The 15,102-nt window shown below is 41.3% G+C and overlaps 1 protein-coding gene across 1 annotated transcript in view; it reads right to left on the minus strand.

Moving 5' to 3' along the window:
- Positions 1–15,102, minus strand: part of KAT14 (lysine acetyltransferase 14) — a 45,184-nt gene that overhangs the window by 21,608 nt on the left and 8,474 nt on the right. Inside the window, exons 3-6 of the mRNA XM_010381487.2 lie at positions 14,791–14,912; positions 6,740–6,921; positions 3,731–4,147; positions 3,025–3,593 (exon numbers count right to left, since the gene is read on the minus strand). Coding sequence (XP_010379789.2) covers positions 3,025–3,593; positions 3,731–4,147; positions 6,740–6,921; positions 14,791–14,912 — 1,290 coding nt within the window. The remainder of the gene's footprint in view (positions 1–3,024; positions 3,594–3,730; positions 4,148–6,739; positions 6,922–14,790; positions 14,913–15,102) is intronic.

Raw genomic sequence — 15,102 nt, forward strand, 5'->3', positions numbered from 1 at the left:
TTTCTAATATATACTGAGGCTATCATACTTAAGTCCTTGCTGCCACTGACCATCTTTTAACCCTATGGCGTCATGGCCCAGAATCTTATCTACGCTCAGCTTGTCTTCACCACGTATGGGTGAGCCTCCTGTACACCACCCATGCCCACCCCAAGGATCAGCTGATGATGCTCACTCCACAAATAACTGCTTTGACCATCTGCAAACTGGAAGAAAGCTGTCAGCTCAGGCAGGAAATACGGAGGATCCCACTTCCTCTGCCCAGATTCCTGCCGTATCTCTGGTATACATCACAGCCCTGGCTGATGCATACACTATGGTGAGCCTCATGTTTCCCAGGACTCCCTAGTGACCTTGGCCAGTGACATCCCCAGAAGGGGTTCATGGAAGCTGAAGCCAGAACATCTCTGTAAGTATTAGTTTCCTGGGGCTATAGGAACAAAGCACCACAAACTGGGTGGCTTAAAACAGGAATTTATTGTCTCAGTTCCAGAGGCCAAATGTCAGAAGTCACAGTGTGGGCAGGGCTATGCTCTCTTGGGTATGCACTAGGGGAGAATTTGTTCCGTGCCTTTCTCTTAGCTCCTGGTGCTGCCAGCAATCTTTGGTGGTCTTGGCTAATTATATCTGCAAAGGGCCTATTTCCAGATAAGGTTGCATTCATAGGTACCAGGGCTGGGACTTCAACATATCCTTTAGGAGGACACAATTCAGTCCACAACAATGACTCAGAATGACTATTTAGCTTATCTTCTCCAGGAAACTTCATCTAATAGTGGCAATTTCCTTACACAGCTAGATTTGTGCTTGCTACTCAGTATTTTTTTAAACTAAAAGTATATCTTTTAGAGACATACACATTTAAAAAGCAAATGAATAATTAACACTGTAAGTCAAAGTGGCTTCCTCTCAGGGGAAGAGAAAGTTTACAACACTCTTGATCCAGAAGATGAATACATGGGCATTTATTTTATTAATATCTAAACTATCCCATATTTCTATGCCACCTTCTATCTGTATGACACATCTTAAACAATTTAAAAAATTAAGTATAGGCACTAAACAGGCCCACAAGAACAAAGACCAGGTGAATATTGGCCAGGCACAGTGGCTCATGCCTGTAATCCCAGCACTTTGGGAGGCTGAGGCGATCACCTGAGCCCAGGAGTTCGAGACCAGTCTGGGCAAGATGGTTTAAGACCCTGTCTCTACTAAAAATAAAAATAAAAATAAAATTAGCTGAGTGTGGTAGTGTGTGCCTATACCAACTACTTGGGAAGCTGAGGTGGAAGAATTGCTTGAGCCTGGAGTTCAGGGCTGCAATGAGCTGTGGTTGTGCCACTACATTACAATCTGGGTGACAGAGGGAGACCATGTCTCAAAAAAAAAAAAAAAAGAACAAGTGAATAGATGACTAACAAAAGCATATGAACAAGCAGCAAATGACTTAACAACCAAAGAAAGTCAATACCTAAGCCAGTGGTGAAGCTAAGCAGGGTGATTTAGAAAACACAGCCTCAAGGAAGTGCAGTCATCCAAGGCACCAGGCTTAGAGCTGGGGGTAGGACTATGATTAAGAGGCTCTTTAGGACGTTAAAGCCTCCAATTATACCCCTATAGTAATTATACTGCCCACATCTAGGAAATGATCTTTCCCTCCACAGGCAGAAGACTGGAGAGGCTCAAGAGGGAGATCCTGGACACAGGAAGCCAAGGGTGGGAGTACTGTACCGAATACAGGGAGAGTCAGTTTGATGGGCTCCTGGGCCCTCCCCACTTGGCCAGTTAATACTGTGCTTCCCAGGAAAGATGAGAATTAGGAGAAAAAAGAAAAGAGGATCTATCTGGAGTAGGAATCTTAGTAGACTACAGCCCACAAGCTAAATCCAGCCCACTGCCCATTTTAGTAAAGTTTTACTGGAACATAGCCACACTCATTCACTATGGCTCTCCAATCACAACAGCAGAGTTGAGGAGTTGCGAATGAGATTCTGTGGCCGGCAAATCCTAAAGTAATTACTATCTGGCAGAAATACTTATTTCTTTACAGACAAAGTTTGCCAACTTTTTATCTACAGGGTCCAATATCCAAATAATGGGGAGTTCTAAAATGAGAGAACAGAAAAAATAGAAAATAGGAAATCAAGACTTTTCCATACTCAGGAAAGAAAGTTTCGAATTGAAAGGGCCCACACACCACATGTCCAGCAAAAGGAAAGACATAAGCCCTACATATGGCACATCACTGAATAATACCAGAACACCAGCAATGAAGAGCAGATCCCATTAGCTTCCAGAGAAGAAGAGAGAAAAACGTGCAAACTCCAAACAGGCAATTCACAAAGAAACAACCAGGAAATTTAGCCTCACCTGTAACCAAAGAAATGTAAATAAAAAACAAGATTTCACTTTACAGCCAGCCAATTAGCAAAACGTAAAGGCTGGTTAGTGTTGAGTGCTAGTGAAGATATAGGGAAATAAGGCCTCTTGTTCCTCCCAGTGTGAGAGTATATGCAGGCAGTTCTAAGTGGAATTAATTGTTCCCAGAAGCATCCACAAAACTTGGGTTCCACTGACCATCCTTTGAGCAACACTGATACCACACTGATCCCTTGACTGCTATTTCTTCATGTTGTCCTACGCAGATGTCTACACACCTTCAGATCCTGTGCAGCACAGTGTCTGAGACACTGTCATGGTCTCAACAAATTTGTCAAAGCTATGACATAAGTGATGTATAGCTATCCTCAGAGAGAGAGAGACAGATGAAGCAAACTTACAGGTTATGTTTGAATGCCCAAAGGAAAAGAAAAACTCAGATATATTCAAGTGTACTTATAATGAACAATTCTGAAAAATAAAGCCCAGCGATTTTTGTATTTTTTTTCCCTTGCACTTTACTTTTCTCTTCCCAAATTACTCAGGATTTAAAAGGTCACAGCATAACCGTGTCCAATGCCTGGTGCTCCCTGCCCCACCTCCACTCCTGCCCCCACCAGCTTTACAGCAAGTGCTTGCATTCACCTGGTATCGGTCAAGGATTCTGAAGTCCTGACAGGTAGTTCTGTACGTGGCTTGTCCAGCTGGAAGTCTGGAAACTCCTCCTTCTTTGGCTCCATAAATCCCGTCAACCAACAGAAGAGCAGCATTAACAACTTGATCCAAGTCAAAAAGTGGTAATCCCCTATCTCTTTTTGCTTGTCTGACGATCAGTTTGCGCTTCAGTCTCCGAGCTTCCGGAGTCATGGCAACAGCACCAGGACAAGCTTCCAGCCTCTTGAGCAGGAGCTTTTCCTCGTAGATGCTCACGGGAGTATACTTGGGCTCTTTCGGCTTTGTGTCCTTCTCCAGCTGAGGCTTCCTCTTTTCTCTAGCCCTTGTTTGCAAAGACATGTTTGAATCTGTGTCTTCACTGTCAATATCCATCCTGTCGGGTTTTTCCTCCTCACTCTCTACCTCCTGCTTTATCTGTTCAGGGCCTCTGACCTTCTTTCTGCCCCCAACCACTGGCCCAGAAGCTACTGACCCAGCAGGGGGTGGGACGTACTCCATCCCTGGGTCTATGACTCCATCGCCTTCCATCTCATCATCATCTGTGCAGAGTACAAAACAGTGTCATCAAGGCACGGGAAGGAAGAAATGCAGAGCACACAACCCACAGGGTGAAAACTTGTACATTTATACCACGGCCCATACCCAAAATAAAAGACCAAAGCAACCAAAGTCTTACCATGAAACAAGGCTTGTGGGGGCATCACATCTGGAATCAGATCTGCTTCTGAAAGCAAGCTAGGCGTGGCAGAATGAGAGGCAGGTGTCCCGGGAGCAGAGAAATCCAGAGAAGGAGAAGGAGATGGGCTTGTCAGCGGGGTGCGGTCAGAGGAGCTCAAGGAGGAAAAGTCAATCACTTCACCTTTTTCCAGAATCACATCTGGCCTGCGGCCTCGGCTTATGAATTTTACAGGGGTAGAAGACGTGCTCCTGTCAAGAAAGCCAGCAGCCTCCTTCTGGGCTCTTCTAATGTCTTTTGCCTCCTGAGTTCGAGACCTTTTCTCTTTTAATTCCATGGCAGATTCCACAGGATTGCGACTTGCTCGTTTTCTAAGTCCCTCAACAGTAATGATGGGATCTAAAGTTGGTTTTGAGGCTGATAGGAAAGAATAAATACAGGCTGAGTATCCCTCATCTGAAATGCTTGGACACAAGCATGTTTTGGATTTCAGATGTTTTCGGATTTTTGAATATTTGCATTATACTTACGGGCTGAGTATCCCAAACCCAGAAATCCAAAATCTGAAATGCTCCAAATGAGCATTTCCTTTTAACGTTATGTCGGTGCTCAAAAAGTTTCAGATTTTGGAGTGTTTTTGATTTTAGATTTTCAGATTTGGATTGCTCAACCCATATCTAAATTTTAAAATAACTACTCAACTTTAGTTTCCTTTGCTAATTTATCATTATGCATAGTATAATGTTCAATAAAGAGAAATGTTCAATGAATGCCCTAGACTAAAAAAGACTTAGATCTCTCTTGAGAAAAAAGAAGTTATACTGCAAATTTAAACAAATAAATACTGTCTTTCACCTACTGGAACTGGTAAACATTAAAAGTTTAGCCAGGCGTGGTGGTGCACACCTGTTAATCCCAGCACTTTGGGAGGCTGAGGTGGGCAGATCTTGAGCCCAGGAGGTGGTGGCTGCAGTGAGCCAAAAAAAAAAGTTTGATAAAGCTCAGTAAATGTATGGGGAAATGGGCATTTTCATGGGCATTTCAATGGGCACTTTTTTTTTTTGGACAGGGTCTTGCTCTGTTGCCCAGGCTGGAATGTAGTGGTGTGATCTCGGCTCACTGCAACCTCTGCCTCCCGGGTTCAAGCAATTCTTCTGCCTCAGCCTCCTGAGAAGCTGGGATTACAGGCATGCACCACCACGCCCAGCTCATTTTTGTATTTCTGTACAGATGGGCTTTCCTCATGTTGGCCAGGCTGGTCTCGAACTCCTGACCTCAGATGATCCACCCACCTTGGCCTCCCAAAGTACTGGGATTACAGGCATGAGCCACCACGCCCGGCCTTATTACAGTTTCTTAGAGGATAATTTGGCAATCCTGATTAAAATTTTGAATGAATATGCCCTTTGATGTAGAAACTCTGTTTCCAGGAATTTATCACATTTTCACATGTACACAAATTTGTAGAATTGTAGCACTGTTTAAAGTAACAAAAGGTCAGGCATGATGGCTCATGCCTGTAATCCCAACACTTTTGGAGGCAGAGGCTGGAGGATCACTTGAACCCAACAGTTCAAGACCAGCCCAGGAAACATAGTGAGGCCCTATCTCTATTTTTTTTAAATGTTTTAATTAAAAAATAAATAAATAAAACAACAAAAAGGTAGAAACAACCAAGATGTTCATCAACAGGAGAATGGTTTAACAAATTATCACATAATTATATAATGAATGTAATGAAATAAAATAGGGTAAATCTACATGTACTGTCACGGAAAGATGTCCAAGACATACTGGTAAGTGTGGCAAAAATGGAAAACTCATTTTACTTTTTTTAAAAAGTAAAATGGAAATTTTACTTTTCAAAAATTCCATTCAAAAATGGAAAACTCCATTTTACTTTTTTTAAAAAGTAAGAAAATGCTTAAATCTGCAGAGATCATTTCTGAAAGTATTCACAAAAGACAACAGTGGTTACTCTGGGAAATGAAATTGCAGGCAATAGGCAGGAGGGGGAACTTACATACTTTACACCCTTAAGTACTATTTGATTTTCTTCCCAATTATATTAAAGCTCATCAGTCTGGTCTGGTGGCTCACCCTATAATCCCAGCACTTTGTGAGGCCAAGGCAGGTGGAAAGACTGAGGTCAGGAGTTCGAGACCAACCTGGTCAACATGGCAAAAGACATCTCTAATAAAAATTTTTAAAAAATTAGCTGGGCATGGTGGCATGTTCTTTGGGAGGCTAAGGCACGAAAATCATTTGAACCTAAGAGGGAGAGGTTACAGTGTGCCAAGATTGCACCACTACACTCCAGCCTGGGTGACAGAGTGAGACTCTTATCTCAAATAAATAAACAAGCAAACAAATAAATATAAAAATTTAAAAGCTCATTAAAAACTTTTTAGATCATAAAACCAGATCAATATGTGATAGTAAGAAGTTACTGTTAACATCTTTTTAAATGTGAAAATGGCATTATGGTCAGGCTGCAAAAAGGAAAGAATCCTGATCTCTTAGAGATAGTCTAAGATATTTAGGAATGAAATGTTGATTCCTGGGATTTGTTTCTATATAATCCAACAGTAAGAATGGGGAAGGTTGGGGGAAAGCATTGAGGATTTAGATAAAATGAGACTGTCAGGAGTTAATGTCAAAGTGAGGTGGAAGGTACATGGGAATTCATCATGTTATTTATTAAGGGAATTTTAAAACATTTTTTCACCTTTGTGAGAAGTTTAAAAACAAAAACCAGATGGAAAACATTGAACCTTTCAGATACCCTGGGAAATTTATAAAACTGATAGCTTGATTAGGAAGTGATAAAATGTTTTTCTGTGGCATTTATTTCTAGCACACACACAAGTGTCATCACAGAAGTATTAAGCAGAGTAGTTCCAGAGAGGCATGAAACCCATGCCCAGTAGAAGCAGGAGTGTCTCCTGGGCTCACACCCGCTTGGCTCTGGTCTGACTAGCATCTTCTGTACTGTTCTCACAACAGTACCTTTTATTTTCAAAGTAGAGGCAGACAACTTCTCTCCTTCAGGTTTCATCGTTGGGGGCTTGTTATGAACAAGTTTCCACCATCCCGGCTCTCCAAATTCCTGAGCACCTGAACGGAAGTACATGGGACTTCCCACGCTGAGGCAACCTGCCACGGTGCTCCACCAGGTGGAAGTCTTTTTCCTAAAGAGTCCAAGAATTTGAAAATGATTGGCACTTCAATTTGCTCATTATACAGAAAAGACAGTCTGTGTATACTGTGACTCCTGGCCTGCAACATGCAATGGCACCTCCAGCTACTGAAGGAGCAGAGCACGAGAGGCAGGAGAGAGGCTCTGGAGTCTGCCTGCTTCACACCCTGGCACTACCAACTTCTAGCAGCCTCGGTTTGTTCATCTGTAAAATCAGGACAATAGAACTTATCTCACAGGGTTGCTAGGAGGATTAAACGAAAGAATTCAAACAAAGCACGTAAAATACTTCTCATCACAATCATCACAATTAATGGAATTCTACGGGCTAATTTTAATTAAGTTGCTTTTTTATGTGAATTAAGCACAGCTCCCAAGAATAAACCACACAAAAAGTGTAACTCCAAGCCTGGGCATTTTGTGATAGAAGTTAATCACTGGCTCTGGTAAACAGCTGATTTTACCCGAGAAGTCGCACACATCTCTCAATCTGATCCTATCTGCCTTGAAGCACTAGAGTGGTAACAAAACTATGTGGCATGTTCCACAAGCACCTACTGCACGACGAAATAACCAAAACGTACAAAATGTCAACTACTGGGGTTCCCTGCTGAAAATTCTTTTAAGGCAACTGTTCTATTTCCACCTTGAAAACATAAATTGAATGCCAGAAATCCTAAAAGACAGTCTTTCACAAGAAGACCAGTCTAACAGTTTGAAGATAATGCTGGGAAGGCAAAGGAAAAGCATTCTGAGGAACAGAGATGTATTATTAATAGAAAACACAGAAAATAAATAAGCTAAGATACAGTAGGCATAAGCACTGAGGCCGGGCATGGTAGCTCATGCCTGTAATCCCAGCATTTTGGGAGGCCAAGGCGGGTGGATCACCTGAGGTCAGGAGTTCGAGACCAGCTTGGCTGACATGGTGAAACCCCGTCTCTACTAAAAATACAAAATTAGCCAGGTGTGATGGCACACGCCTGTAATCCCAGCTACTCGGGAGGGTGAGGCAGGAGAATCTTTGAACCTGAGAGACGGAGGTCGCAGTGAGCCAAGACTGCCACTGCACTCCAGCCTGGGCGACAAGAACGAAACTTGGTCTCAAAAAAACCACTGTCTGAGATGGAGAGAATGAAACCCCCAACCTTTTGGTCCCAAAGTACCTATCCTACATTCTTATCTTTTTCTCATCTTTCCAAACCCTAATACAAAATGTAACATAAACACATACAACAGAATATTATTCAGTCTTAAAAATAAAGGAAATCCTGTCATATGCTGCAATGTGGATAACCCTTGAGGACATTATGCTAAGTGAAATAAGCCAGTCCCAAAAAGACAAATACTGTATGGTTCTACATATATGAAGTATTTAGAGTAGTCAAATTCATAGAAACAGAAAGTAGAAAGGTGACTGCCTAGAGCTGTAGGGAGGGGAGAATGGAGAGTTATTTTAATAGGGATAGAGTTTCAGATCTGCAAGCTGAGAAGAGTTCTGGCCATCTGTGAATTTATATTCAAATATGTGAATATACTTAACACTACTGAACTGTACACTTAGAACTGGTTAAGACAGTAAATTTTCACTGTTTTCACTGCAATAAACAAACAAAAGTCTGGGCAACATAGTGAGACCTCATTTCTACAAAAAAAAATCAAAAATTAGCTGGGTGTGATGGCACATGCCTGTGGTCCCAGCTAGTTGGGAGGCTGAGGTGGGAGGATCACTTGTGCCTGGGGGGTCAAGGCTGCAGTGAGCCATGACTGTGCCACTGCACTCCAGCCTGGGTGACAGGATGAAACCCTACTCAAACAAAAACAATAAAAAGATTGACAAAGACTCAAAAGATTTTAAAAACCAATGTGTTATTTAGCATGTGGAAAATGGTGCATAGTTGTACATTGACAGTGGGACTATAAACAGGCATATACTTTCTGGAGGTTACTTTCATAATGTACAGCAAAATTGTGTGTATCCTCTGACCTCACAAATCTACTTCTAATCACAAAAACGCAAAGGATATATATACAAGAAAATTCCCCACAAGGCTAACTTAAACACACAAAAACTGGAAATAACATAAATGTTTATAAAGTTATTGTCCAGTGTTACAGATTTAATTGTGTCCTCCCAAAAGATGTTGAAGTCCCAGTACTTGTGAATGTGACCTTACGTGCAAACAGTGATCAGGAGGTTCATTAAGTTGAACACTAATCCAATATGACTGGTGACCTTACACAAAGGGGAAACTTGGACAGAGAGACAGATGTGTAGAGAGGGAAGATGCATGAAGACACAGGGAGAATGTCATCTACAATCCAAGGAAGGCCTGTAGCACAGAAGCTAGGGAGAGGCATAGAACATTCTCTCCCTCACAGCCTTCAAAAGCAACCAACCCTATCAACACCTGGATTTCAGATTTCCAGCCTCTAGAACTGGAATACATTTCTGTTGTTTAAGTCATCCAGTTTGTGTTACAGCATCATTAGCAAATTAATAGAGCCAGCTAAATCACAGCACAGACACATAACAAAATATTTGTATGAAACGGAATAAATTTATTGCCAGGACATATATAAACACAGTACTTATGAATGGCCTAAATAGTTTTCCCCCAAAATTATTATTGTGGTAAAATATACATAACATTTACTATCTTAATTTTTAAGAGTAGAGTTCAGTGGTATTAAGTACATTTATATGGCACAATCACCACCACCATCTACCTTCAGAACGCTTTTCATAGGGCAAAACTGAAACTCTATATCCGTTAAACAACTCCCAATTCCACCCTCCCCACCAAGTGCTGACAACCACCATTCTACTTTCTGTATCTGCGATTTTCACTACCCTAAGTATCTCAGATAAGTGGAATTACACAGTATGTTTTCTTGTGATTGGTTTGTTTCACATAGTATAATGTCCTCAGGGTTCATCTACATTGCAGCATGTGCCAGAATGTCCTTCCTTTTTAAGACTGAATGATATCTACTATGTCTATATGCCACATTTTACTTATCCATTCATCTACTGATGGACACTTGGGTTGGTTCCACATCTCAGTTATTGTGAATAATGCTGCTAAAAACATGGAGACACAAGTATCTCTGAGACCCTGCTTTCAATCCTTTTGAGTATATACCCAGAAGTGAAATTGCCTGATTATATGATCATTATATTTTTAACTATTTGAGGAAACACCAGACCATTTTCCACAATGATTGTACAATTTTACATTCCCACCAACACTGCAAAGGAGTTCATATTTCTCCACATTCTCGCCCACAGTTGTTATTTTGTTTTTTTTTTTTTATAATTGTCATCCTAAGAGGCATGAGGTGGTATCATGTTAGTAGATTTGATTTGTATTTCCCTAATGATTAGTGATGTTGAGCAGCTTTTGATGTGCTCATTGGCCATTTTTATATCTTTGAAGGAATGTCTATTAAATTCCTTTACCCATTTTTGCAATGGGGGGAGTTATAACAACAATGGCTGCCATCTCTTTGCCCCTCTATGATTAGAAGCAGCAATCAGTGATCAGAGCACAAATACCCAATATTTGGAAAACAGGCTTATTTTTGCCCACCCTGGATGCTACAAGCTGTGTGTAAGCCACTCCAGGAACACACACACAGCTTTCTCCCTAGTGGTTGGAGAAGGCGGATGAGTAGCTGCTACTGCATTAAGAACTAAAATTGACCGGTATTAACCACAATCTACTGTCTATGCCTTCCCTTGGAAACTGCCAGCCTTTATTAGACTCCAGAGTTCCAAAATAGTTCCATCAGTCTGATTCTGCCAGCGCAACTGCTGTCTAGACAGGAAGGTAGATGCTTCATATCTGCCACCTTCCCAGAATCCTCCTCATAAAGTTGATTGAAGTATAGATACTACGAATGCGTTCTATCATATTTCATCAATTCTAAGATCCATTAACTTTAAGATACACCATTTTATGTACAAATAGGAGCTAACTACCAATTAAATTATGACATATCAGTAACCTTAAGATGTATCTAGCTGTCAGAGATGTCAAAATTTGCAAAATTATGTATCTTAAAATCAGTAAAATATGGTAATAGAAGAAAATATTCAAGCTATTCTTCACTAATCAAAACTATACCTTCTGAAAGAATTCAAGGCTAGGACTAAAAGCAGATTAAATGAACTAATATTAGGCAATTATTTAGTAATAATTAAGTTTTCATATACTAACTTGTTTCTACAATGGTACAGAAAATTACTTAGGTTAGTACTAAAAAAAAAAAAAAAAACACCTTTCTACATTTAAACTTTAATAACATATTAAAGATATAAAAGAGAAACCTGTAAACATCCGAAAGAAAATTTAGAACTTCATTACACTGTATACTATTCTTCTCGATCTTGTGACAAATAGGAAATGGTTACAAGTTTTAAGAATTTAAAGTATGTCTTGGCCAGGTGCAGTAGTTCATGCCTGTAATCTCAGCACTTTGGGTGGCAGGCGGGTGGATTACCTGAGGTCAGGAGTTCAAGACCAGCCTGACCAATATGGTGAAACCCTGTCCCTACTAAAAATACAAAAATTAGTCGGCCATGGCCGGGTGTGCCTGTTGTCCCAGCTACTCCGCAGGCTGAGACGGGAGAATTGCTTGAACCTGGGAGGTGGAGGTTGCAGTGAGCTGAGATCGCGCCACTGCACTCCAGCCTGGACGACAGAACAGGACTCCATCTCAAAAAAATAAGTAAGTAAATACATAAATAAATAAAGTATGTCCTATGGATAACAGAATGAAAATCTTTAGTAGCTATGAAAAAAAGTGTACCTTAAACACAAATGCTCTTTATAAACAGCTTCTCTGGGGTATGGTTATCTTGTTAACATACACAGAGATATCTGAGCAAGTGGTAACTACCCAGGGGTAGTGGCTTCAGGGGATTTTCCAATCACTGATGTTTCAAGTGGAGTTCCCAAAGTGAAGAGTAGCACTACAGCATGAAACCAGGTGGCAAGAATCATAGAGTGATTTCTAATTCTCTTTTGCTTCTTCTGGTTAGATCAAGAGAAGTTTACTGCTTTAAATTCTCATTAACACTTGTAGCCTCCCTTTTTGACTGGAAAAGAAAGCCATGGCTTGCCATTATATGCCATGGGATCCAGCTACAATTTAACAGCAGTTTTATTTTTTATTGTTACATTCTATTTATGACAATTTATATAGGTTTCCCACTTACCATAATGATGTTAAGTTTCTTTTAAAATTAATGTATTTTTTTAAGTGACTTGATTTAAATAGGAAGATCAAATTAATAAATCCGGTGATATACCAATATGGCCAACACACTAGATAACAGTTACGCTATACAGAAATTGGAGAGTAATTAATGCCTTTCATTGGCATGTTACAAAGAAATAAGGCTCAGCTGATTCCTCTCAAAACATGCTCTAGAAATGAACAAATGAAGCAACTAAACAACTTCTGTTAAACTCCAGCAATATCCTTAAAAACAGGCAATCTAAATCCAATTTCTTCCAGGAGATAACTCACTAAATAGAACAGCACTCGAAGATCATGAAAACCTTCCAAGATCCAATTTTATCAGTTTTTTCCCTTTCTTATCCCTTATAAATGGGGTGCATTAAGTTCCATAAATAGTGCTATATCATTAAACTAAAACAACAGATTTCCTTTCCTTATGAGAAAGAACCAGTTATAGTGTCGATTCTTTTCTTAGCACCACTAAATAGCTCAAGAACCAAAATAACCCCTTTTGTAAAAATGTAGGGAGTCTATTCCATTTTCTCACAGCAGCCTGCAGAAGGTCACCCTCCTTCTGACTGCCCTCCCGCATCTCAGTAACACAAGCAAAGCTGTGATTCCTCAGCGTTGGAAGAAACAGAGGCTGCAGTGAGTCCCGAGTGAGGAAAAGCATGAACTCCCTGCCCTGACCTGAAGTGGTCAGAGACTTTGTCATGTCTAAACTAATCTCATTATGTAAGATTCATGAATCTCACACAGGACTTCAGACAACAACTAACAATCAGAATCTCAAACAAAAATTCACCAATGTGGTAGCAAACTCACAAGTACCCAAGAGCAATAAAAGTCTTGTCAGGTCCACGTGGACCTTTAGTGAAAACACACGGTCGCAAGGTCTGTGCATCAGCATCCCCGAGTCTAATGAACCAAAGCAGCCACTGAGGCGAGCACACAGCAGCAAACTCAAAGTACAATGGTAAATACAGTGACTAATGAACAAGCCATATGCAGATGTGCCCAGACTTTGCTAGGCACTATGAAAAACAGTTAAACATATAAAAAAGTGTCTACTGAGTTAACAAAACAAATACTAGTAACACAAAACTCTATTAACGACCAGGCGTGGTGGCTCACGCCTGTAGTCCCAACACTTCGGGAGGCTGAGAAGGTGGATCACAAGGTCAGGAGATCGAGAGCATCCTGGCTAACACGGTGAAATCCTGTCTCTACAAAAAATACAAAAAATTAGCCGGGCATGGTGGTGGGCGCCTGTAGTCCCAGCTACTCGGGAGGCTGAGGCAGTAGAATGGCGTGAACCTGGGAGGCAGAGCTTGCAGTGAGCCGAGATCGCGCCACTGCACTCCAGCCAGGGCGACAGAAGGAGATTCCGTCTCAAAAAAAAAAAATTAACTAAGGGCAACCTAAATACATACAGTCAGTAACTGCCTTATTTTTCCTCTCTTGTCTTCCTAGAAGGCACTGCTGTGTTTTGGGTTTTTCTTGTTTGCTTGTTTGAGACGGAGTCTCGCGCAGTCACCTAGGCGGGAGTAAAGTAGCACCATCTCAGCTCACTGCAACCTCCGCCTCCCAGGTTCAAGCGATTCTCCTGCCTCAGCCTCACGAGTAGCTGCAACTACAGGCATGCACCACCATGCCCAGCTAATTTTTGTATTTTAGTAGAGGTGAGGTTTCACCATGTTGGCCAGGCTGGTCTTGAACTCCTGACTAGAGGTGATCCATCTGCCTCGGCCTCCCAAAGTGCTGGGATTACAGGCATGAGCCACCATGCCTGGCCAAGTTTTCTTTTTTGTTTTTTCAATCTTAAAAAAGTAAAAACATTCTCTGGAATTCAAAAATTCTTTGTAATTGCCACAAGTAAACACTCTAAATCTCTAACAAGGTCAGAAACGGTGGCTCACATCCATAATCCTAGCACTCTGGAAGGCTGAGGCAGGAGAGCTGTTTGAGCCCAGGAGTTCGAGACCAGCCTGAGACAACATGAGACCCCCGTCTCTACAAAAAAATTAAAAAATAAGGCCGGGAGCAGTGGCTCATGCCTGTAATCCCAGCACTTTGGGAGGCCGAGGCAGACGGATCACTTGTAGTCAGGAATTCAAGACCAGCCTGGCCAGCATGGTGAAACCCCATCTCTACTAAAAATACAAAAATTAACCAGGCATGGTGGCAGGTGCCTGTAATCCCAGCTACTCAGGAGGCTAAGGCAGGAGAATCGCTTGAACCCGGGAGGTGGAGGTTGCAGGGAGCTGAGATCGCGCCACTGCACTCCCGCCTGGGGGATAGAGCAAGACTCTCAATAAATAAATAAATAAATAAATAAATAAATAATAAATAAATAAGCCAGGCATGTTGGTGCACACCTGTAATCCCAGCTTCTCAGGAGGCTGACGCAGGAGGATTACTTGAGCCCAGGAAGTTGAGGATGCAGTGAGCTATGATTGCGCCACTGCACTCCAGCCTGGGTGACAGAGGGAGACTGTCTCAAAAATATTAAAATAAATCTCTAACAACGCTACACTAGGCAGTCTCAAATCTTATATACTTCATTCTTTACATATTCCTTCAAGTATAAGATTTTTTACAAACACATTACCTATTCCCTAGTAAAAAAGTCCAATGTTTCTCAATAAAAGCGCAGATATCTTCTTTCCACCTGAAATAACCTTGACGTCCACTTCCTTCTAGAGACAAGTTGTACATTGCCAACATGACGACCTGAAACACAATTGAAACAAGAGGTGGGAGAACAGCACGGTTAGGGATGTTAATCTTGAGGGGGGAAAAGTTTCTTCTGTTTTATATTCTGAGTAGGAATGGCGGGGAACAGAGGGAACAAAGGAAGGACAGTATCTTACAATATTCCCAGGGTAGAATTTACTTCCTTTTTCACTTTCGTTAGATATCA

This window comes from Rhinopithecus roxellana, chromosome 13 (genome assembly GCF_007565055.1).
Source record: "Rhinopithecus roxellana isolate Shanxi Qingling chromosome 13, ASM756505v1, whole genome shotgun sequence".
In the NCBI taxonomy this organism is placed as follows: Eukaryota; Metazoa; Chordata; class Mammalia; order Primates; family Cercopithecidae; genus Rhinopithecus; species Rhinopithecus roxellana.